Genomic DNA, 24332 nt, shown 5'->3' with positions numbered 1-24332 from the left:
AAAATTTCGCATCAATGCACTATAGGTCAAATGACCAGTTTTCTGTGCAAAATTGGAAAAAATCAAAGTGTCGTTCTTCGCGAATTGTTGTTGTTTTTGTATTTAGAACACTATAAAATAGAGACACGTGATATTAATTAGTGCTAAACATAAAGTACCGTTACACAGCTGGCCGTGCATGTCGCTCAATACAATTTATTCTATAAATATGCTTATATCTCTGTGGGGCTTAGTCAACTTTGAGTGCGTATTATTTCGATTGTGTTTACAATAATTAATTAGTGTAAAATGGAAAATATAGATACAAGTGAGTATATTTATATTAAATCAAAACATTTTTATGTTTGCGACACTATACTTGAAAATAACCCTTTAGTCTATGAAGACTTTAAAAAGTTAAAGTAATTTGGTAGATTGACTTTCAGTAAGCTATTAAAAAAATGACCCAATATGACCTCTTTGAAATTTTGCACATAAATTAAGTGATAATTAATGAGTTAATTTAAATTTATTTCAAGTTGCGATTTTTTGCGTTTTGCGAGAAATGCCTCTTTTTCTAGACATCCTCCGTATAAGAAATCGAACTTTTTGAAATATGGCGAAAAGAAGGTAACAAAAAGGAAAAACCTGTTTGCAGTTTTCAAAAATGTAGTGAGCAAAATTGATGTCGACAACATTTCGGATGAAAGAGCGAAATTTTTTAAGCAAATAGTACATTTATTTTGCTTAAAATTAGCGAAAAATTTGTAAAAATGTCACAGAAAGATGAATGTTTTCAAAGACAACCAGTAAAGAAAGATCGAAATTCGGACGGGGCCGACTATATGATACCCTTTACCACTTTGGGTACAAACAAAAAATGATAATGTGTACAATATCCTGTTGATAGAAGAGACATACCATCTTTGGATGACCATTAACATGGAATCGGGTAAAAAACAAATGTGATCTACATAGATATTTGAGCCAATAGAAACCATACACATGACATTCTGAAATCTATAAGAAAATTGCATGCCAATCGCATAAATATTGAAAGTTTGGTGCACCATTTACCTAAAATCTCAATATGGACTGATTTCAAGGAAAACTTCATAGATGCCAAACTTGACTGAACTCAGTACGCTGTGCAAAATTTCTTTTAAATCGGACCATTATTGGGAGTTTGGTGCACCATTTACATAAAATCGGACGAAACTATATATGTGTGCTGTATATAAATTTGGACCGATTTCAACAAAACTTCACAGATGTCAAACTCGACTAAATTCCGTACGCTGTGCAAAATTTTGTCCCAATCGGGCAAACATTTTCAGTCTGGTGCACCATTTACCTAAAATCGACGAAACTATATATGGGAGCTATATCTAAATCAGAACCTATTCCAACAAAACTTTGCATACATCAATCTGCACATAATTCAATACTCTGTGCAAAATGTTGTCTCAATCAGACCAATATTGGCATTATGGTGCTCTGTTTAGATAAAATCGGACGAAACTATATATGGGAGCTATATCTAAATCTGAACCGATTTCAACAAAACTTGACACATATCAATCTAGACCTAATTCAATACTCTGTGCAAAATTTTGTCTACATCGGACTAATATTGGCAGTATGGTGCCCCATTTACATAAAATCGGACGAAAATATATATGGGAGCTATATCCAAATCTGAACCGATTTCTTCCAAATTCAACAAAAACGATTCAAGTAACACAAAAAAATAAGTTGTGCCAAATTTCATGACGAATACTATGATTTTGTTGCCGCTATTAATTTTGCACAGAAAAAGTGGTCATTTGACCTAAATCGGACGAAAATATTAATGGAAGCTATATCTAAAGCGATTTCAACGAAACTTGTCACAGGTTGGTTTATACTAATTTCACCACGTTTTGTGCATATCAGCCATATTTTAGGACCTTGGTGCATTATTTACTTAATATCGGAGGAAAATATATAAAGGAGCAATATCTACATCTGAATAGATTTCAACAAAACATGACACACGTTTACATCAACTTCAGTACGTAGTGCAAACTTTTGGTCTTTGGTGCAAAATTTACTTAAAATCGGACGAAACTATATAGAGGAGGTGATGCAAATGTTGTATAGGTTGGTAATGTGGTATAGTCACTTTTTTTGTAAACTGAAAATTTAAGAATAACTGAAACATGTTCTATAGTTTGCTGTTCTCAAAAAAATAAGATAGCAATGATCTATTTAATTTATTTAACTCAGGATAAGAATCATTAGCAAAAAAATAATTTTTCATGAATTTGACTTTTTTTCGGTTGAAGTTTATTTTTTTTTTTTAATAGTATTTTAATATTTATTATTAAAGCATTAAAATGATTAGTATGTACTAAATATCAATTAAAATGCGCGATTGCGCCACATATTTACCAATTTAGGAAAAAACTATATGTTTATTCAGTAAACACAAGTGCAGGTAATGTGGTGTACCTTGAGTCTGTATAAAAAAAGCCCCCACAAGACAAAATCTCATTACTATTTGAAACATTTATACTCTACGAGAGTCTACCATGAATCACAAGGATGAAAAACAAAGGCTATGAGTTTTAACAACTCCTCCATACAAAAATTAAATATTGTCATGTGTAGACATTATTATATAATAAAACTTAAAGTTCCACTCAACGTATCCATTAAAAAACTTAACAGACATAAATTCTTCATTAAAACAATAAATTATATAAGATATCAATTGGAAGTTTATACTATACCACATTAACATCATGTGGTATACCACATCACCTTCACTTTTAATGGAATTTCAAATATTTTCTCAAATATCTCTTTAATTGTTAGAATAATAGTATTTTCAAATTCATACATGGAAAATATTAATGGAAGCTACATCTAAACCGATTGCAACGAAACTTGTCAATTGCAATTCGAGAATTTCATTTGTAATTCGAAAATTCTATTTGCAATTCATAACATTTCAGTTGTAATTCGAGTATTTTATCGGCAATTCACAACAATTCATTTGTAATTATAAACTTTTCATATGTAATTCAAAAAATTCCATCTGAATTTTTAAGAATTTTATTTGTAATTTGTATATTTTTATTTGAAATTCAATGAATTCAATTTGAAATTCATAAAATTTTACTTGTAAATCATAATATTTCAGTTGTAATTCGTAAAAATTCATTTCAAATTCGAATAAAATAAATAAATTGAACAATAAGTGGGGTAGATTTTTTTATGTAGTGAAAAATAGTATTAAAAAACAAACTAACACTCATATATATATATATATATATATATATAACAAATTCATAAAATATATATATATATATGCGGTTTTTAAAAGAATGAATAAAAATCAACATTAAGGTCTGTCAATAATCTATATAAATACATTAAAGTTCATGATGCAAAAAAGTATAAAGTATTTAAAATTATAAAGTATATTACATTAATATGTACATACATTATTACCCACCTTAATGTGTTACACATATTTTGGGTGTTTCTCATAAAATTTTTCCAATTTAAAATGAAATGTTATTAATTTCAAATCAAATATTACGATTTTCAATTGAATTTATTTGAAAGTTAGATGGAATTTTATGAATTTCAAATGGAATTTTAGTAATTTCCAATGGAATTTTACGAATTTCAAATGGAATTCTGTAAATTTCAAATGGAATTCTGCGAATTTCGAAAGGTGTTCTATGAATTACAAATGAAATTCTCGAATTACAACTGAAATGTTATGAATTGCAAATGGAATTATCGAATTGCAAATTGTATGTTGTGAATAACAAATGGAATTCTCGAATTACATTTGAAATGTTTTGAATAACATGTGAAAAAGGTGTAGATATGTGAACTTATTTTTTACTCACCCAAGGGCGGGTAAAATCTTTTTACTGCCCAATCATTTTTAGCCTGCCAAAATTGGGGGTTCGCACGATTTTTATATGAAACCAAATACTGGTATGGAAAATTGGGTTTCAGGGTCCATGTTTTAAGGTATTTTTGTTTTTTATTCACATTTGAAATCAAATTGGCTGGCACAAAAAATTCTCAATGTGTTCAAAATAATCCATGCAAAATAGTGTATCGGCATTTTTAAAGTTTTTTTCAGGAGGGAACCTAAAAAAGGGTGGAAAAATTTCCCATTTCCAGGACATTCGATTTCTCAAAATCCTTGCATTTTAGGTATATCGTGTATTTGGCTTACGTGAATTCTTAGTTGCCTCACTGAAGGGATCTTTTCGGTGCACTTTTCTAGAAATGATTGAAAACTCATTTTAAACTTTGTTATAACAGTTCAGAATATTGTACAACAATGTTCGCCATAAAGTTTTACTATAAGTCTCATAATTTTTCATCGAAATTTTCCAGTATTTTTTTCAACAAATTGAAAATAACACGAAACTTCATTTTTCATGCTATTATACGTCAATTTCACTAGAGGAACAACAAACCAGTGGAAACTGGGGTAATATGGACTACAATTTAATTTTTTTATATTGTTGGCGTAACAATAGTAAAAAATAAAAATAAATCGTTTCAATAACAAATCAAACATTAAATATTTATCTATAGAAATGTTATTGCATAATATTAAAAAAATCAAAATGGCGATATTAATAATTTGGCGGGTAATATATATTAGAACGTAATGTGGACCAGTGAGTTAAAAACAGGTTGTGGATTGCCTGTGATAAATTTCTATTTATTTTAATTTTGGGTAAAAATGAATACACAAATAATTAGTTCCATGTTTTAGAATAGGTCCCATTTAAGTTTAAGTTTATCGCGCCGTTTATGGTCCTAGCTTCGTTATCAACCAAAGCAGCTTTAACTTCGCATATTCAGTTTGTCGAGGTAGAATACCTCCTCGCAGAAATGTTTTTAATTTGGGCTCATGTTTCGAACTAGTCCTCATGAATCGTTTTTTTATAGTGGTCCACATTACCCGACTTTGATTTGTATACCCTCCACCATAGTATGAAGGGTATATCATTTCCGACCCTGTAACGTATATATCGCTGGCTTGTAACTTGTAAAGGCGGCAAGTCCATATTTCACAATTTTTCAGGAGAGACAAAACACAATCGAACTTTCTTTTGAATAAAGATTTTTTAAATCTGTAAATGCAATTTGTTTTTGTATTGTATGTGTAATTTAATTGCGTAAAGGCAAAATAAAAAAAAATATGAATTTTTGTCGCTAAGTATGCATGTTTTAATGGACTTAGGTATTTTTCTTACAACTTGTCTATCATTATATTTTCTAATTACTAATTTTGTTTTGGAATAATAATTCATTCAAAAATATGTAAAACGAGTAAAATCGTCGCTATTTAGGCAGGTCGAATATTGGGGATAACGTTATATGGGCGGTACCCTAAAAAGTGGACAAATATTGGTAAGTTTTTGTTGGAAGGTGAGCTACCCCATAAGTACGTAAAATACCAAATTACAGTCAATTCGGCTGAAAATCATGTCCAAAATCTTCAAAATAAAAAGTGGACTTACAGCCTTTACATGATGTAAGCCAGCGACAACAATAACAAATGAGATAACTCTATTTTTATTTTTTTAGATCGATGTATTTTGACTCTTTATACAAAAATATATCAGAATCTCAATTTCTCGAAAATTGGACTTGTTGTCTTTACAAGTAAAGCCAGCAATATATTCTTAATCAGAATAAAATTCTATGACAATTTAAAGCTGCCTCTAAACGAATTGAGATAGATTGAAAAATTTTGCATATAGTTGTATTTTGTCTGCAGGCAGGTCAAGTTCGAAGATGGGCTATATCTGTTCACGTTTCACTATATATATATATATATATACTCATCCTCCTTTTATTAACTATAATCCTCAAGAATCTTTTATTAACCCTGCTTCTATGTTAGAAAAAAATCACATATATGTATTATTTTGGGGTCTTATTTTGAAAAGAAATACCCCCGAAGTATGTAATAAACGAATAAACAAATGTATACATTCAGCCTATGACATATCGAATGTTGTATACAATAAACCTGTATTTTGTTGGGGAGGTACCAGAGATGATAGACCTATATATCAGAGAGTTGTATAAACCTAATTAGAATTGTATACACGAATTATTTTTACAAGAATTTGAAATAACACGAGTAAATACGAAAAAATATTTCTATTTTTACACGACATAATTTGAAATAACACGAATACAAAAAACAAAATTACTTTTTTTACATGAACTATTTATTTATTGAAGAAAATTTTGGAATGCTTTTGCTCAAATTAATTAGAGTAAGAACCCTGCATGGCATGAATTTCTGATATGGCAACATTTTATATAATTCTGGTGTGTGTTCTGAGTTATGTCTATGTATGCGTAATTTCTGTTTTACGGGAAATGCGGGATTCCCCGAATTATTGAAAAAGTAAAAATGTACATAATGTATTGTACACACAATTTAGTTCCTATTTGACAATTATAATTGAAAGATCGTTAGTTTTTGCTGATTTTTAACAAGTGCTAAGTAAAATAAAGTAGAAGCTCATATAATTTTGGTAGACCAATAACAGGTTAGTTTCAAATATTTAAGTTTAGATTTTTTTATTATAATTTAGTTTATTTAATAAATTAAAACGAAAATAAATTCTTAAAATAACTACAACAATATTTTTTTATATTATTTAGTCAAATTTTAACTTATTTTTTGAGGTCTAGAACCAATCTATTATTTTTGTACTTGGCCAGTATCTTTTTTTACACGAATTTCTCGAGAACCATTAGGTGTAATTATATTGGTGTAAATATATTGTTAGTTTAAACATAAAGGTCGGCTAGGTTTAGACCCATAGGATTCTCAATTCGGTTTAGATTATATTTTTACAAATCGGAAACTCCATTCGCTTCACATGAATTTTACAATTTTTCAACATGTTAACCATTTGTGGGGGAGGTACCAGAAGGATTAGACCCATAGGTCTCATCTTTGACATTGATCTGAGATTGTTAAAAATACTACGATGTGTATATAACGAATCAAATGTTCATATGAAGTATGGAAGTACTATAAGTATGTTTGGTAAAAATATAACTACGGGTAAAGTTTGGATCAAAGCATACACCCATTCAATAGATTTTGGATTTTGAAAAATTTTACACTACATAGACATGGGCCCGTCTTCGTACAAGACCTAGGCTTAGTAAAAGTATTACGATGTGCATTGTTTGGATTAAATCGAAACTCAACTCGATTGATATTGGATTTAAAAATTTTAAATTGTGACACTTTTTTGGGATGGTACCAAAAGGAGTGGACCGATAGGCCCCATCGCTTACTATGATCTTGGTCTGGTAAAAATATCAAGTTTAGATGAAATCGGATATTCCGTTTCCAGGCCTCCATACCAGGTTTACTTGGAATATATAAATTGAATGGGCATATGTCCCGGAAAGGAATAGAGTGTCCACCAAATGTAATATATACGTCCGGAAAGTAAAGAATTTGCAAGTTTTGTCTCTATAGCTAACAACAGTTTAGAATATGGACATGTTTTTTATCTTCTTTCTGATCTCCTTCGTTTCCTAAAGTCAAATACACATACAAGTGAAACTTATCTAAATAGGTACAAGGACATTGTCTCCACATTATCTTCTGATCTTTGTCAAAAACGTTTGTGCCATTAGTGACGGCTGAGGAAATGATTGCTTTTATGTTATTAGAAATTAATTATCCTGAAGATAAATATTCTTCTTTTTTCAAGTTAAAATTAAGTTCACCGCCATACTCATTGCACGCGCATTAGTTTATAATATAAGGGGTAACAAAATGACCCTAATATGCTATGACCACATGGCCTTACAATTCACGCACAGAGTAGTGAGAACTTTTTATTATATTCCACCAGTAAATAATAGGGTGATGATAAATACGATTTGGGTCATCAAAAGTCCCCAATATAGTAGCAGGGTTAATCGAAATTCTTTTCGATTTGAAAATAGCAACAAAGCTTCACGAATCTTGGAAGTAAAATAAAAATTAAATTAAATATAACAATATTGCAAAATTGAAATATGTTTTCCAATTTATTTTATTTTTACTACATTTATATATTTCTAAGTCTAATTATTTCAATTTTCAATTTATTTTTTCATGGATGGAAAACTAGTCACGAGGCCAAGATCGATTCCACTATACATCTACTACTCCAAAATCATTAACCTAACAATAGATTTATCTCAACATAGAATCTTAAAAACAAATATAATTAATTAATTTAAATTATATAAAATCATAGTTTTAGGTTTTTGAGTATTTATTGAAAGCCCCATATTCGATAACTACGTGTGCTAGTCACTTAGTTATCGAATATTAACATTAAAATCAAACATCCATGAATACATTTTCTCCTTTAAACAATATCAGAAAAAGCAAATGATATACAATTCCTCTTATTAATATAACCGAACAAATCATTAACATACATTACGAACAACAGGGGGCCTAGAACAGATCCTTAAGGCACACCACTACTCACTGACAACATACTCGAAAAACGATTTCTACACGTATTGCTACCAAATAAATATGAAAATATCAGATTATCAGTGAATTTTTTATATAAATATAAAGGAGAAGAAGTGGTAAACCATTTCTATTAGTTCAAGATTCTTGCAGGTTATATATATTTATATTTTCTTTGTTTATTTTACATACGTACATATTTAATCTAAGCTAATTGTTTAATATTTTTATGTCATTTATTTTCATTTTCACGGGTAATTTATTAAAACGCCATTTTTTATACAAAATTTAATAAACTTAAAATTCATAAATATGTAAACGAAGCTATAATTCTTAACCCAAAATCCTATAATAAAAAAAACCTTTTTAAAAATACGACTTGGTGGGTATAACTACTTCAATCGTATACGTATACCTAATGGTGTACGGAAAAAAACAAAAAAAAAAAAACGACAACTCTCAAGGGGAGCAACCGATTTCATTCACACTTGGCACATAGTAATATTTATTCCCAACTTAAATTATTTTCGAAGATGGGGAATATAAGTCCACTCCTTCTGGTACTTCCAAATTAAAGCCTAATGGTTTAACCATATCTGTATAATGTTAGGAGATAAGCGAACGGAATATCCAAATCATCATAACTTTCCACAGAGTAATATATTTGCCTTACATATATCGAACTAACTTTGCAAACCTTCATTAAATCATATGATGGGGTCTATACGGCAACCACTTCAAGTATCAAAGATGGTCAACTATTTTATATATCTATATAGAAAACAGAAAATAGTTGTGTGTTTGTTTGTATGTTCCCGATATACTCAAAAAGCGCTGAACAGATGTTAATTAGATTTACACAGTATGTCATGACATGCCCTAAAAGTAACATAGTGGATGCAGAGTTATACGAATAACAAATGTTGTGACGGAGCGTGGCTTAGAAACGTAATTCAAATAAATATTCTTAACATTTCTGACATTCCCGAAATATTGAACATTATTATTACTGCTTCTTCGAATCGAAAATTCGAATAGAAAATACTTAATATAGGAAGTTTCTAAATACATAAAATAAACAATGCAAAATCGATTTATAAACGTAATGTCAAATACGCACAGTTGTGGACCTTTAATAACAATAATTTATGATATTGGGGTACCGTTATATGACAGTTTTACCAGTAAAAATTTTTGTCATTTTGTAAAATTGGCACCCGTATAAATGCATTCTGAAATTCTGACGCGCTGAAAACCCACAAAATTGGAGGATGCCGTTATATGGCCGCTACACGAAAAAGTGAACCTATATTTATAATTTTTAGTGGAGATAAAGTGGGCCACACACCTCAAACATGTGCGTTCGATCGGTGTGAAGCTCCTAGCCCACACACGTCAAACGGATCCATTAAACTTCATTTAATATTTATTTTTGAAGCGTGTAGATGGACCGCGATAGTGATGACGGAAAAAGGACGAAATATTTTTATTTAATATAAATGTTTATCTTTTATTTTATTCCGGGAAAAAACATTTTTATTTGCCACACAGTAGAATATGTGTAAAAACATCAAAAAAAATCTTCCAAATACATATGTATTGCATTTGTCCGCTGATCCGCACTCCACGAAATTTCTCAACAAATGAGAAAATATCCACACACCAGGCCACAGACGTCTTTCGATCGGTGTGCGCACCGGCAAATCGGTGTGAACACCGTACCACACACGTCAAACATTGCTTCGATTCACACCGATCGAACGCACATGTTTGACGTGTGTGGGCCACTTAATTAGTATCCAATACGAAACCAAAGTACCGACTTACAGCGAATTCGGATAAAAAACGGGGGTACCGTTATATGGTGGATATGTCTAAAGGTAGACCGAACTTCAGCACCCTATCTCAATTCCTTCAGAAGATATCGTGATTGCAACAGACGGACGGATATACTGTGGTAGAGGGTATGAAAAAATTATATCATAAAAAACGCAATAATCGCTATTTGAAGCCTATTGATATCACTTTAAAGAATTTCATCAATATATTTATTGTGACAAATGTTCAGAAAAAATAGGACAAATTAGTGAAAGTCTATCTAATTAGATTATAAAAAATTAAATTATGTACCTTTTTTCGCTCTACTGATCTATAATACAATACAAAAACAATACAAATTTTAAAATGTTCCAAAATAGTACCATCAACTACTTCTAAATGGCGGCAATATCCTATTATTTTGGTCCATATATCGAAAGCAAGGATGGTTAGAATAATATAATATTTTTACATACTTCTGACTATTCCTCATACATGAATGTTATTTACACGCTGGTCCGTTGCGAATACGCAAATTTTTTAATTAAGCAGCGTTTTTTTTTTAAGAAATATGCATTTTTGAAGTAATTTCGTTTTCAATAATCGATTTTTTATTTAAGAAAAATTGAAGGAATTTCAAACTTTGCAATTGAAACATTTTTGCAATTAACCGGACTTTTCTATTAAACGGTGTGCAATTAAGCGGATTCGAGTGTATACCCACATTTGTCTCAAGGCGGATGTATAAAACTTCAAGATTTACCTAATTTAAAATCTAAAATTTGTCTATGTTACAACTGCATAAAAGTTGTTTACTACTGAACTTTAAAATTCATAGCTTCTGAGGCGCCACGGTTTCAGCTAATATTTTATAATTTAAGGGAACCCCCCCATTCTCGATTTTTTATTTTTAAGATTTTAAATGGGCTGGTAAATGAATACCAATGCTTGTTAAGGTTTGTAACTTGGCACATATATATTTGAAGATTTAAAAAGGAAGAAAAATAATTTACAAAAATTTGTTGTTGTTGTTTTGTTGTTGTTTTTTGGGTGCAAAGAAAAGTCCACATTTTCGATGGCGGGCATGATAACTCCTCACTGGAACATCGGAATCCGAAAATTCCAACTGTGTTAGAAAGAGGGCATGTCTGGCTCTCGTATGAACTAGGATTATTGACTTCGCTCTAAAATTAACAAAATGGTGGACCTTTGAAAATTTTTTTTTGGAAAATCGCCGATTTTTTACCAAAAACCATGTTAAAAAATAAGGAAGATCTTCACCGATTGGCTTTATCCTAGTTCATACGAGAGCTATACACTCTCAGAGAAACGCTGCAAAATTTGGAACCGATTGGATTATTGGTTTTTGAGTTATCGTGCCCGCCATTCACAAAAAAATGTTTAGAGTAAAACGCGTTTAAAGTTTGAGAAGCCCTTTAGCCGTCACTTAATGTTGATACAATAAATCGGATATATCTTCAAGACTTCTTGAGATTTTCACTTGAAATTTTGTAGAGACATTCCTTAATCAGTGTAGATTCGAATTATATCAACAAAAATTTTGACACCGAGAATAGGGGGGGTCCCCTTAAATATTAAAATGTGTGTGTGTAGATTAGATTATATTAATACTGATATTTTTGAGTATATTTATAAATTGAAGAAGTAGTGAGTCTCCATTTGCATGACATATAGGAACTTAATTACATTTTTACATATCGAAATGTATTATGAACTTCGCTTGAGTAAAACACTAATACTTTGAATAACAAACTCACCAATGTCTTTGTTAGACGTTAATTGATAGGCGATATCATATACCCCAGAGTCTTTTAATTTTTTTCGCCTCTTTGCTTCCTTTAGTTTCTGTTTCTTCATGTTTGCCTTTTGCAGCAATCTCTTTTGTTTTTCCTTTTCTGCTCTTGCTTTCTTCTCCTCTTTAGACATGCCTTGCAAATTTTGAAATTCTTTGAATTCTTCCAAGTTCATACTTTCATCTAATAGAACCAATACGGTTCCGTTTTTAGCTGCTTCAGGATATGGGTGAAAATCTCCAGTTTTATCGTAACTATAGTATATACATTTAGACAGTCATGTGTAGTTTTTAATTGGATATAATACTACTTACAAGTCCCTAAACCATGCCCTAATGTGATCAGAAATATCTTCCATGATATTTGGAGCTCTTTCTTGTAGCAATCTTGTGCGTTCATCAATAATCAGCATCTCAAATTTCGAATTCATCATTTGTTTCATTAAATCCTCTTTATAAAACTCCATAATAGATTGTGTGTGCTGATGGGCAGCAATTAGGCGTCTAGTTCCTACCATTCCATACAAACGTTTTTGAAACAAACCATTTTTTGCATTTATTTTTTTCGCAGTGTACATCCTCCAAGCCGACTGAATACACATAGCAGCGTTTTCCATTATTTTATTTATAATTAATTGTTCAGAACCTGTAAAAGATGATGTTTTATGCCAAAAACTTGTTCAGCACCAACTTCTTTAAAATTTAAGTTATCTTAAAAAAATAATACATTCAATTGTTTGGTGGTGTTATATGCATCATACACATGGAATCGGAGCGATATCATAATCTGAACCCACGTATATAAAACTAGACACACGTCATTCCATACTTAATTCATTACACTTTGCACCATTTCACGTAAATCGGACATACGTAGTCTAATGGGTGCATCTGAATTTGAAATTGGTGTACATGACATTTCGTTTGAATTTCAAATTATTCCATGAGTAATGTTTGAAAGAGGCGAAAGGAAACGAGATAGACCCATGGATCCTTTTGAGAATATGCATAGAATCACTTTCTAAGTCCATTTATGCACTTCCATCCGTTCGTGTTAAATTGTAAAAAAAAGTCCAGGTCGCATTAATTATCCGAATTGGACGAAATTTCTCACAGCTCATTTGTTTGGCCAAGGACGAACCCTATTGAAATTGGGAAAAATCTGTCATATTTAGTTATAGGTCCCATGTATAGTATCATCCAGTTTTTAGTAAATAGTACACCAAAGCGCCAACATATGGCCAATTGACACAAAAATTTGCACAACGTACTGAAGTTAGTATAAACTACTGTATGGAAAGTTTCACTAAAATCGGTTTAGATTAAGCTATAGCCCCCATATATATTTAAATAAATTTAGTTTTGCAACAGAAATTTTTTAATTCCACTAATGTTATATAAATTTCTATACACACAAGAGTAAAATGAAAAATGTAATAGACCAAATTCTTATATCGCATATTCAGATTTAGCTAACGTTGATTTTTGTAAAAATTTAATTTTACCCGGCCGGGCACCACGGTTTCTTGTATCGCATATTCAGATTTAGCAAAAGGTGCTCTACGTAAAATTTTACTTATACCCGGCCCGGCCCCCAGAATACAGATCGAGTTAGTAAAACTAATTGGAGACTACCTCCATAATAAACACAGTAATCAGTTTGGGTTTGAATCCAACATTTTTGAGAGGTCAAGGGTATGAAGGCGCGTCTTACATGTCAGGCAATTATATTGGAGGGCAGACCGTTATTAAATCAAAATTCACTTCTGCGGAATATTTTCATTATTCTAATAGGGGAAAATGGATTTAATTTGGATTTATTTCTAAGAAGTAGAAGTTTCAGGTCAAATGTAATGAGTTCGAACTCCGAAAATATTATAGAATTACATTACTTGTACCATGTTTGAACGAAGTCTTTTTGTTGTATTTACAACAAGCAGATATCTGGAGGTGGATCTGTGGATCACAATGTGGAAAGCGAAAGATCCCCGACCATCTAATTTATTTAATGTGATTGTAGTATGTGACGAAAATCGATTTCCAAACATAAATATATTGTTACAAATTTTAACCCTTTGTGGCCCAATGTTCATATTCTCTTTAGGATAGTTACATTAATGTGTGCACAGAAAAGGGTTAATAGCAATACCGGTAACCACAGCATCAGCTGAAATAAGGTTTTGTACCCCACGTCGATTGAAAAAGTAGCTGAGAAATCAAATAAAAAGCCAACCTACTGTGTTGAACGTTCCTCTGAAATCGGCTCAGATTTACGTATGTAGCTTCGTCCGATGTTCAGTAAATGGTGCACTAAAGCATCAAAATACGACCGATTCACACGCAATTTTGAACAATGTACTGAAGTTACTATAAAATAACGTGTGTCAAGTTTTGTTGAAATCGGTTCAGATTTAGATATAGCTCCCATATATAGTTTCATCCGATTTTAAGATAATTGTGCACCAAATATCTTAAAAAAGCCGATTAACATACAATTTTTTAAATTGGTTCATATTTGGTTCATATTGGTTTCGTCCGATTTTAAGTAAATGACGCATCACGGACCCAAAAATATGTCTCATATGTACAAAAGAACTGAAGTTAGTATAACCTTAATCGTTGAAATCGGTTCGGATTTTGATATAGCTTCCATATATACTTTCGCCCGATTTCATGGTGCACCAAACTCCTAATGTTTACCAGATTGTGTTTTGTAGAAATGCAGATATAGCCTCCAGGCTCCACACAGTCAATGGGTGTCTGATTGAGGCTTGCTTTACATCGGTTTATATATTTTTGTCCCATTGCAAACAAACGACTCTATATCTGTCCATATGAAAAATTTAGCATAGTTTGCAGAATGACATGTCTATGACTGATTTAAGTCAGATAAAGATAACATATTTTAGTTTATCCAACATCATGTTAATTGTCCTTCAAAAATGCGACGTTTATAAGGATGCATCTGTTGAATATACTCAAATTGGTGAAGGGTGTCATATAGTCAGCTCTGTCCGATGTCTACTTTCAATAAAATAATTTTTTCTGGGGGAAGTCTATACTTCCCGAGAAAAGGCCTTTAAAGTTCGCAGAAGTCTGGTTATTCACTAAAGGAAAATAAGGAAGTTCTTCGCCGATTGGCTTTATTATAGTTCATATATAGTTCATAGCAATACACTCCTAGAGAAACGTGTCAAAATTTGGAACCATTCGTAAAACACTGCTTCGAGAAAAATGCGTTTAAAGTTTAAGATGCTTCACTGCCAACGGAAAAAAGGAATACTACAAAGATGCGATAATGAAGACTCCGGACATTATATGTAGCGAGAATTAAAGATGTTTCAAAACGTATAGAACATATTATAGACAAAAAAGCTTCCGATATATTGAAAGAAAAAAAGTATTACAATTTTATTGTATGGAAGGGAGGATAACAGAACGAGCTAATAAAAAAGTTGAAGAATACATCAAGAAGTCTATTGTTGAAGAAGTGAAAAATTATGTAGTCTTTTCGGTTTTAGCGGATGAAACTACATATATGAGCTTCATGATTGCGTACATATATAGAAGAATCTTTGGAAAAATAGGGGAAAATGATAATATTAATGTGTCACGACCGCGGCCAAAAATGGTCAAAACCAACTTCCTCGGAGGACATATTTATTGATGGAAATTGATAGAAAACACTCCAAGTAGAATAATTATGAAATTAGGTATTTATACGACAAGTAGTTTTGTCTATACAAGGGTTCAAGTCTTATAATTGTTGGCAAACTGCTTTTTAACATTTTTTCGAAAAATGGGTACATTTTCTGATACTAAAATCTTTGAATTGACGGTTAATATAAAAGTGTTTATTTTGGTTGATTGGGATGTTAAAAACTAGGATTAACTGTTGTTTTTATGTAAGTAGAGACAATATGGAGTTTACAGCTATCCACGCCTTTAGTACTTAGCTTATATAATTTATAAAGCTAATTTTTTAATTAGCGGAGTACAACAAAAAAATTTAAAAAGGTTTCGTCCTAATTCTTTTTTAATTGTATTGTGGGTGTTCTTCAACGTGTAAAAAAATTAGCTGCGGAGACTTGCGGCCCTAACAGTTTTTTACGTTTTTTAGTGAAGATATAGTCGAATTAGTATTAAAATATTGCTTTTTCATGGTTGCTTTTGAATTAGATTTGGTCAGCTTGAAGATTATACTAATTTAACGCAGTATATAGTATAAATTTAGACAACGCACTTGCATTACCTTTATGGAAAGTTCATACAGAAAATTTTTCGTTGGGAAGACAATATTTAATTTATTCCTGATGTATGTTCTGAAAATCTGATGAATGATAAATCCATAATGCATGTAGTAACTAAAATATATGAAATATCTTGTTATTAATAAAAATAACAGTACAAATATAGTGGCAAATAGTGAAATAGTGATTTTATGGTATAGAATAGTTACTTATTTAGGAATATAATTACTTCTTAAAGGTCCTTTTTATGGTACGCGTTCTGAAACGTCAACCAACAACTGAATTGCAACACATATTACTGTCTTCGTCCCAATCTATACTAATAAAAGAGTAAAGTGATTGACTGACTGACTGACTGATTTAACGATTCATCAACGCCGAATATTACGAGTATTCAGTACAGCTATTGTCCAGATTCCCTTCACCGTAGGTTGTGTTGTGATGTTCGGCTTTCATTTGTGGTCTATAGATCGACTAGAAAATAACACAAAAAATTAAGTTTTCGGTCCACTTCATTCCAAAATTATTATCTGATCATCACCGAAAATTATAGGCGTTGTCCTCGACCGTAACTGGAACCTCATGGAACATTTTAAAGCGATTAGCGCTATAGTTCCGCTCTCTAGAGTGATAATGGGTTACTAAATAATAGACGAATACGGAGATACCTGTAAATATTTAGATGTAACTCCCACATCCGAGCACATACAACAATATAATTGGTTATAATTTAAAGGTCAACCACTTCTCTTGGATATAATATCAACTTCTCAGGTCTATGTCCTTCAGGTGTATATATATACGCTATAGAATACACATTTTGTAATTTTTCACACAAAAGTCACGGCCGCTAAATATTGACCGATCTTTATCAAAACAAGCATGCTTATTCTTTGGCCCGATCCCCTTGGTACATTTCATCCCCTAAATATTAACCAATCTTTCCCAAAAACAATAGGGGTCTTCATTGGCCAAAACCTATCCTACATGCAAAATTTCGTATATCGTATTTACAAATTATAATGGACAGACGGACGGACGGACACACATGTCTAGATCGACTCAGCTAGTCGAGATATGACGATCGGTATACTTAAAGGTGGGTCTAGGACCAATATTTCGCGGCGTTACAAACTTTTGGGCCTGCACAAAGCTATAATACCCTGACAACATAGTTGTGTAGGGTATAAAGCGTAAAGTGATTGTCTGACTAACTGATTTAACAATTCATCAACGCCCAGACAACGGCTGAAGCTAGAATCTTGAAATTTTGGGTGAGGGTCACCCTTGGTCCAAAGGTGACAGATAAGGCTGGGTTTTTGGAAATTCGTACTAGAACGGTACGAAAAGTACTAAAAAGAACTAAATGTGATACCATTTGTATTTGGCGAACCGGTGGAGCTAGAACTCTGAAATTTGGTTTGGTGGTCGTTGATGGAGTGTAGGATAGATGTTACAAAGGGTTTTTGGAAATTCGAACTATAACTACCCCAAAAAAATTTTACTAAATTTGGTACAATTATGTACCATGTGAACGGATAACGTTAAAAACTTGAAATTTGGAGTGTGAATTAAGGTTGAGATGTAGGGTCGATTTAAGGAGATGGTTTTGAATGCGCTTACCCATGTGTACGAAAAGTACTATATGGTACTATATTTGGTACAAACTTAATCTATACTAATAAAAGAGTAAAGTGATTGACTGACTGATTTAACGATTCATCAACGCCCAGACGAAACGGCTGAAGCTAGAATCTTGAAATTTTGGGTGAGTGTCACTCTTGGTCCAAAGGTGACAGATAAGACCGGGTTTTTGGAAATTCGCACTAGAACCGTACGAAAAGTACTAAAAAGTACTAAATATGGTATCATTTGTATTTGGCGAACCAGTAGAGCTAGAAATCTGAAATTTGGATTGAGTTCACTGATGGAGTGTAGAATAGATGTAGCAAAGGACTTTTAGAAAATTCGAACTATAAGTATCGGAAAAGTACTGAAATGTACTAAATTTGGTACTATTTAGTAGCATGTGAATGGATTGAGCTTAAAACTTGAAATTTAGAATGCAAATTATGGTTGAGAATTAGGGTCGATATGAGGAGAGTTTGGAAAGCGTGTACTCATGTGTACGAAAAGTACTATATGGTACTATATTTGGTACAAATTTGATTTGGAGGTACAAATTGAGCTGGAATCCTGGAATTTGAAATGAAAAATTAACGTCGGAGTGTAGGATTGGGATATGAACGTAGTTTGGGAAATTTGTTACTTCTGTGTACGAAAAGTACTAAATCATACTATAATCGGTACAGTTTGGATTTGGGTGATCCTATAGAGCGGGAACAATGAAATTTGGAGTCAGGATCACTGTAGGGGTGTGGGCTTGGGGTCAGGATTTAGTTTACGAAAATAATACTTATGGGTACTAAATGGTACTAAATTTGGTACAATTTGAATTTTAGGTGAACCAATAGAGTTAGAATCATGAAATTTGGAGCCAGGATCACTGTTGAGGTGTAAGATTGAGATATGTAGGAAGTTTTAGAAATTTGTACTAATGTGTACTAAATTTAGTACAACTTGAATTGTGAGTGAACCGATATAGTTGGAATCCTGAAACTTGGATTTGGGGTCACTGTGGGGGTGTAGGGTTGGGGTATGTAGGAAGTTTTAGAAATTTGTACTAAGTGTACTAAATTTGGTACAATTTAAATTGTGGGTGAAGCGATGGAGTTGTAATCCTGAAAATTTGATTTCGGATCAATGTGGAGGTGTAGGATTGGGGTATGTAGGAGGGTTTGGAAACTGGTACTACTATGTACTAAATTTAGTACGATTTGAATTGCGGGTGAACCGATAGAGATGGAATCCTAAAACTTGAATTTAGTATCATTGTGGGGGTGTAGGATTGGGGTATGTAGGAAGTTTTCGAAATTGGTACTACTGTGTACTAAATTTGGTACAATTTGAATTGTGGGTTGTGTTGTGATGTTCGGCTTTCATTTGTGGTCTATAGATCGACTAGAAAATAACACAAAAAATTAAGTTTTCGGTCCACTTCATTCCAAAATTATTATCTGATCATCACCGAAAATTGTAGGCGTTGTCCTTGACCATAACTGGAACCTCATGGAACATTTTAAAGCGATTAGCGCTATAGTTCCGCTATACGAATACGGAGATACCTGTAAATATTTAGATGTAACTCCCACATCCGAGCACATACAACAATATAATTGGTTATAATTTAAAGGTCAACCACTTCTCTTGGATATAATATCAACATCTCAGGTATATGTCCTTCAGGTGTATATATACGCTATAGAATACAAATTTTGTAATTTTTCACACAAAAGTCAGGGTCCATTGACCTATCTTTATCAAAACAAGCATGCTTATTCTTTGGCCCGATCCCCTTCTCCATGCCAAAAATGTTCGGGACATTATTGTGGTCCCTGGAGCGCCCAGAAAAACCGACAAGAATTTAGTATTTGGTCCATTTCATCCCCTAAATATTAACCGATCTTTCCCAAAAACAATAGGGGTCTTCATTGGCCAAAACCTATCCTACATGCAAAATTTCGTGAAGGTTGGTCCATAACTGTGGCCTGTATCATGTTTACAAATTATAATGGACAGACGGACGGACGGACACACATGTCTAGATCGACCCAGCTAGTCGAGATATGATCGGTATACTTAAAGGTGGGTCTAGGACCAATATTTCGCGGCGTTACAAACTTTTGGGCCTGCACAATGCTATAATACCCTGACAACATAGTTGTGTAGGGTATAAAGCGTAAAGTGATTGACTGACTAACTGATTTAACAATTCATCAATGCCCAGACATCGGCTGAAGCTAGAATCTTGAAATTTTGGTTGAGGGTCACCCTTGGTCCAAAGGTGACAGATAAGGCTGGGTTTTTGGAAATTCGTGCTAGAACGGTACGAAAAGTACTAAAAAGTACTAAATGTGATACCATTTGTATTTGGCGAACCGGTGGAGCTAGAACTCTGAAATTTGGTTTGGTGGTCGTTGATGGAGTGTAGGATAGATGTACCAAAGGGTTTTTGGAAATTCGAACTATTACTACCCCAAAAAGTACGAAAATTTACTAAATTTGGTACAATTATGTAGCATGTGAACGGATAGCGTTAAAAACTTGAAATTTGGAGTGTGAATGAAGGTTGAGATGTAGGGTCTATTTAAAGAGATGGTTTTGAATGCGCTTACCCATGTATACGAAAAGAACTATATGGTACTATATTTGGTACAAATGTAATCTATACTAATAAAAGAGTAAAGTGATTGACTGACTGACCGATTTAACGATTCATCAACGACCAGACGAAACGGCTGAAGCTATAATCTTGAAATTTTGGGTGAAGGTCACTTTTGGTCCAAATGTGACAGATGGGCTGGGTTTTTGGAAATTCGTACTAGAACGGTACGAAAAGTACTAAATATGGTATCATTCGTATTTGGCGAACCAGTAGAGCTAGAAATCTGAAATTTTGATTGAGGGTCACTGATGGAGTGTAGAATAGATGTAGCAAAGGACTTTTTGAAAATTCGAACTATACGTATCGGAAAAGTACTGAAATGTGCTAAATTTGGTACAATTTAGTAGCATGTGAATGGATTGAGCTAAAAACTTGAAATTTGGAATGCAAATTAAGGTTGAGAATTAGGGTCGATATGAGGAGAGTTTGCAAAGCGTGTACTCATGTGTACGAAAAGTACTATATGGTACTATATTTGGTACAAATTTGATTTGGAGGTACAAATTGAGCTGGAATCCTGGAATTTCAAATGTAAAATTAACTCGGAGTGTAGGATTGGGATATGAACGTAGTTTTGGAAATATGTTACTTATGTGTACGAAAGTTTGGATTTGGGTGATCCTATAGAGCGGGAACAATGAAATTTGGAGTCAGGATCACTGTAGGGGTGTGGGATTGGGGTCAGGATTTAGTTTACGAAAATAATACTTATGGGTACTAAATGGTACAAAATTTGGTACAATTTGAATTTTAGGTGAACCAATAGAGTTAGAATCATGAAATTTGGAGCCAGGATCACTGTTGAGGTGTAAGATTGAGATATGTAGGAAGTTTTAGAAATTTGTACTAATGTGTACTAAATTTATTACAACTTGAATTGTGAGTGAACCGATATAGTTGGAATCCTGAAACTTGGATTTGGGGTCACTGTGGGGGTGTAGGGTTGGGGTATGTAGGAAGTTTTAGAAATTTGTACTAAGTGTACTAAATTTGGTACAATTTAAATGCGATGGAGTTGGAATCCTGAAAATTTGATTTCGGATCAATGTGGAGGTGTAGGATTGAGGTATGTAGGAGGGTTTGGAAACTGGTACTACTATGTACTAAATTTAGTACGATTTGAATTGCGGGTGAACCGATAGAGTTGGAATCCTAAAACTTGAATTTAGTATCATTTTGGGGGTGTAGGATTGGGGTATGTAGGAAGTTTTCGAAATTGGTACTACTGTGTACTAAATTTGGTACAATTTGAATTGTGGGTAAACCGATAGAGTTTGAATCCTGAAACTTGGATTTGGGATCAGTGTGGGAGGTAGGATTGGGGTATGTAGAATGTTTTGGAAATTGGTACTACTGTGTACTAAATTTGGTACAATTTGAATTGTGAGTGAACTGATAGAGTTTGAATCCTGAAAAATTGATTTAGGATCTGTATAATTTTGATATGTTCTGACACCACTTCCAGAGCTGGATCAATCACGGATGCTGCATCTCCCCTACACATTCCCTCTGCGGATACCGTAGGGCGCGGATGACCTACCAGAGGGGGATGTAGTTGTTTTGCTCTCCTTGCTATTTTCACTCATTGGAATATGTATATGTATTAGTAGAAATAGACAAGCGATCCTCTGCGATCACAAGAACACTGACTTCACTTGTCTTGTAGCTATCGAAGATTCAACTTGGACTCTACTATCAAATAACGTCTACGCGTTATACTAACAGGCCTCTGTCGCCGCCACCATAAATTACACAAGGTAATTTATTTATTGTAATAGGAAAAGAGCCTCCAATAAAACCAATAGAATATTACTAATAATACTTGTGTTTTATTTATTTATTCTCTTTTCTGCCTATACCAACACAGGCGAATCGCCCTTACACCACCAATTGCTTGGAAGTTCTTGTCGCTCGCAACCCCCCGTTCCTTTAAGGTAAGAAGTTAAGCACCCCCACCACAAACACTGCGAGGAGTAAAGCAAACTCCTCGCCTAAGCATTTGGTCGCATTAAGCCAGATAATAAGTAACCAGCTTCGTATTTTTTTTTTTTTGTTTACACGGATTGAAGTCGCAGTCGACTTTCAATTACCCCTACGCGTGTTGTTTAACTAAAGCACCCTAAATACAGTCCACTTAAACATTTCACCCTACCTCGCGTTGATCATACAAAAGCATTCTTTGTTTGTTTTGTTACATATCACTCCACCAGTTTAAATTATTCCTTACTCATTTATACGGTAGGGCCCTTAGTGAGAATTTGCAGTGATATTTACACCAACAACACACATTGTCTCTAACCATCGGTTGTTATAAAATAAAAAACACCGCTCCATATATTGTTCGATTGGCTAATTTGTTGCTTTTCCCCTATCACCGACCAAACGCAGTTTTTTTTTTTTTTTTTTTTTTTTGTAATCTCCCTCGATCACTTCGTATTTGAAAATTTGCTTTGTCCAAATTACAATAAAAACACTAGCATCACTTGTTGTGAACGCACTTTGGTCGTTTGGTTTATTTGTTTTTTTTTTTATTCTCACCTACCAAACGAATTCATCGTGTTGTTATCCCCCCTCGTTTGTTCTAACAAGCAGAGTTAAATTTTGTACTATTTGCAATAACAACTTTTACATATCTTCACTCACCTATTACTCGAAAACAATAACAACAATCATAACCCAACAGTCCACTGTCTTGTTGTTTGGTTTATTTGTTACTTACTCCACCACCAACCAAAAATTCCTGGTTGTTATTGTTGTTCGGCTGTACTGATCGATTCTCACATAATATTTTGCACTGTCATATTGCAATAACAACACACGTGCATTCTACGCGCTTTTTTTAGCGTCATCTTGGTATAACAGAAAACATACCAACAATTGTTGTCGGCTCCAACTCTCACTGTTGGATCGTTTCTCGCGTCGTGTGTTGTGTGGGTGCGTAGCTGCTTACGCATAGACATTTCTCTGTTAGCGTCGCTTGTGTTTTACTCTGTTTTTCACCACACTGCAACACAGTGGTACCAAGCGAGGATATTAAAAAAAGAAAAATAAAACCAACATTTGTATTTTGTTGTCGCACTGGGGAGAGTTTCTTATAATTTGCTCTACATTTGTCTTTGGAAGATATTTTTGCTAATTTCCCTTTTATTTTTGATTTTGTTGTATTTTTCTATATTTGTTGAGCTATAGTAACTTTTGTTGAATTTTGCGATTTTTTCTTTTGGTTAATTGTTATTTATTCTTCAATTGAGAAATTTCGTTTTGCGGGTTTTCACACTTCAGGAACAAAATGCCGATAACTCCTCTTACTCGTTTCATTAAAGCTACTGAAATTGTTTTGAAAAGTGTAGCAGCATTTGAAAATGTAAAAGAATCTACGTATTCTGTCCACAACCTCGACTTTCGTAGTTCAGAAATTCGAACGTTGTGGAATAAAGGCCAGTGCACTTATGATGAGTGTAAAACATACCTCACGGCATCCGAGACTGCACAGACAGATAATATTGATGTCGTAGAGGAAAAATATAAATAGTTGTAGTACCTCCAATCCATCAAGCACATTGTTGAATTGCTCTCCTTCCGGTTTGCCCTCAAGCAAATCCGCGCAGTCCACCACCTCTCTCGTTGCTCCTGAAATTCAAT

At 33.0% G+C, this 24332-nt stretch overlaps 1 protein-coding gene across 1 annotated transcript in view; it reads right to left on the bottom strand.

The window, feature by feature from the left end:
- The window catches only part of LOC133325680 (IQ and AAA domain-containing protein 1-like), a 52375-nt gene that overhangs the window by 20251 nt on the left and 7792 nt on the right, over positions 1-24332 (bottom strand). The window contains exons 2-3 of the mRNA XM_061534405.1: positions 12471-12801; positions 12121-12410 (exon numbers count right to left, since the gene is read on the bottom strand). Coding sequence (XP_061390389.1) covers positions 12121-12410; positions 12471-12801 — 621 coding nt within the window. The remainder of the gene's footprint in view (positions 1-12120; positions 12411-12470; positions 12802-24332) is intronic.

The sequence above is a fragment of the Musca vetustissima genome, unplaced genomic scaffold (assembly GCF_032173495.1).
Source record: "Musca vetustissima isolate MV318-11 ecotype Yass unplaced genomic scaffold, APGP_CSIRO_Mvet_v1 utg3152, whole genome shotgun sequence".
Classification (NCBI taxonomy): Eukaryota; Metazoa; Arthropoda; class Insecta; order Diptera; family Muscidae; genus Musca; species Musca vetustissima.
Note: the sequence above shows the minus strand (reverse complement) of the source record. Positions and strands in the feature narration are given on the sequence as shown.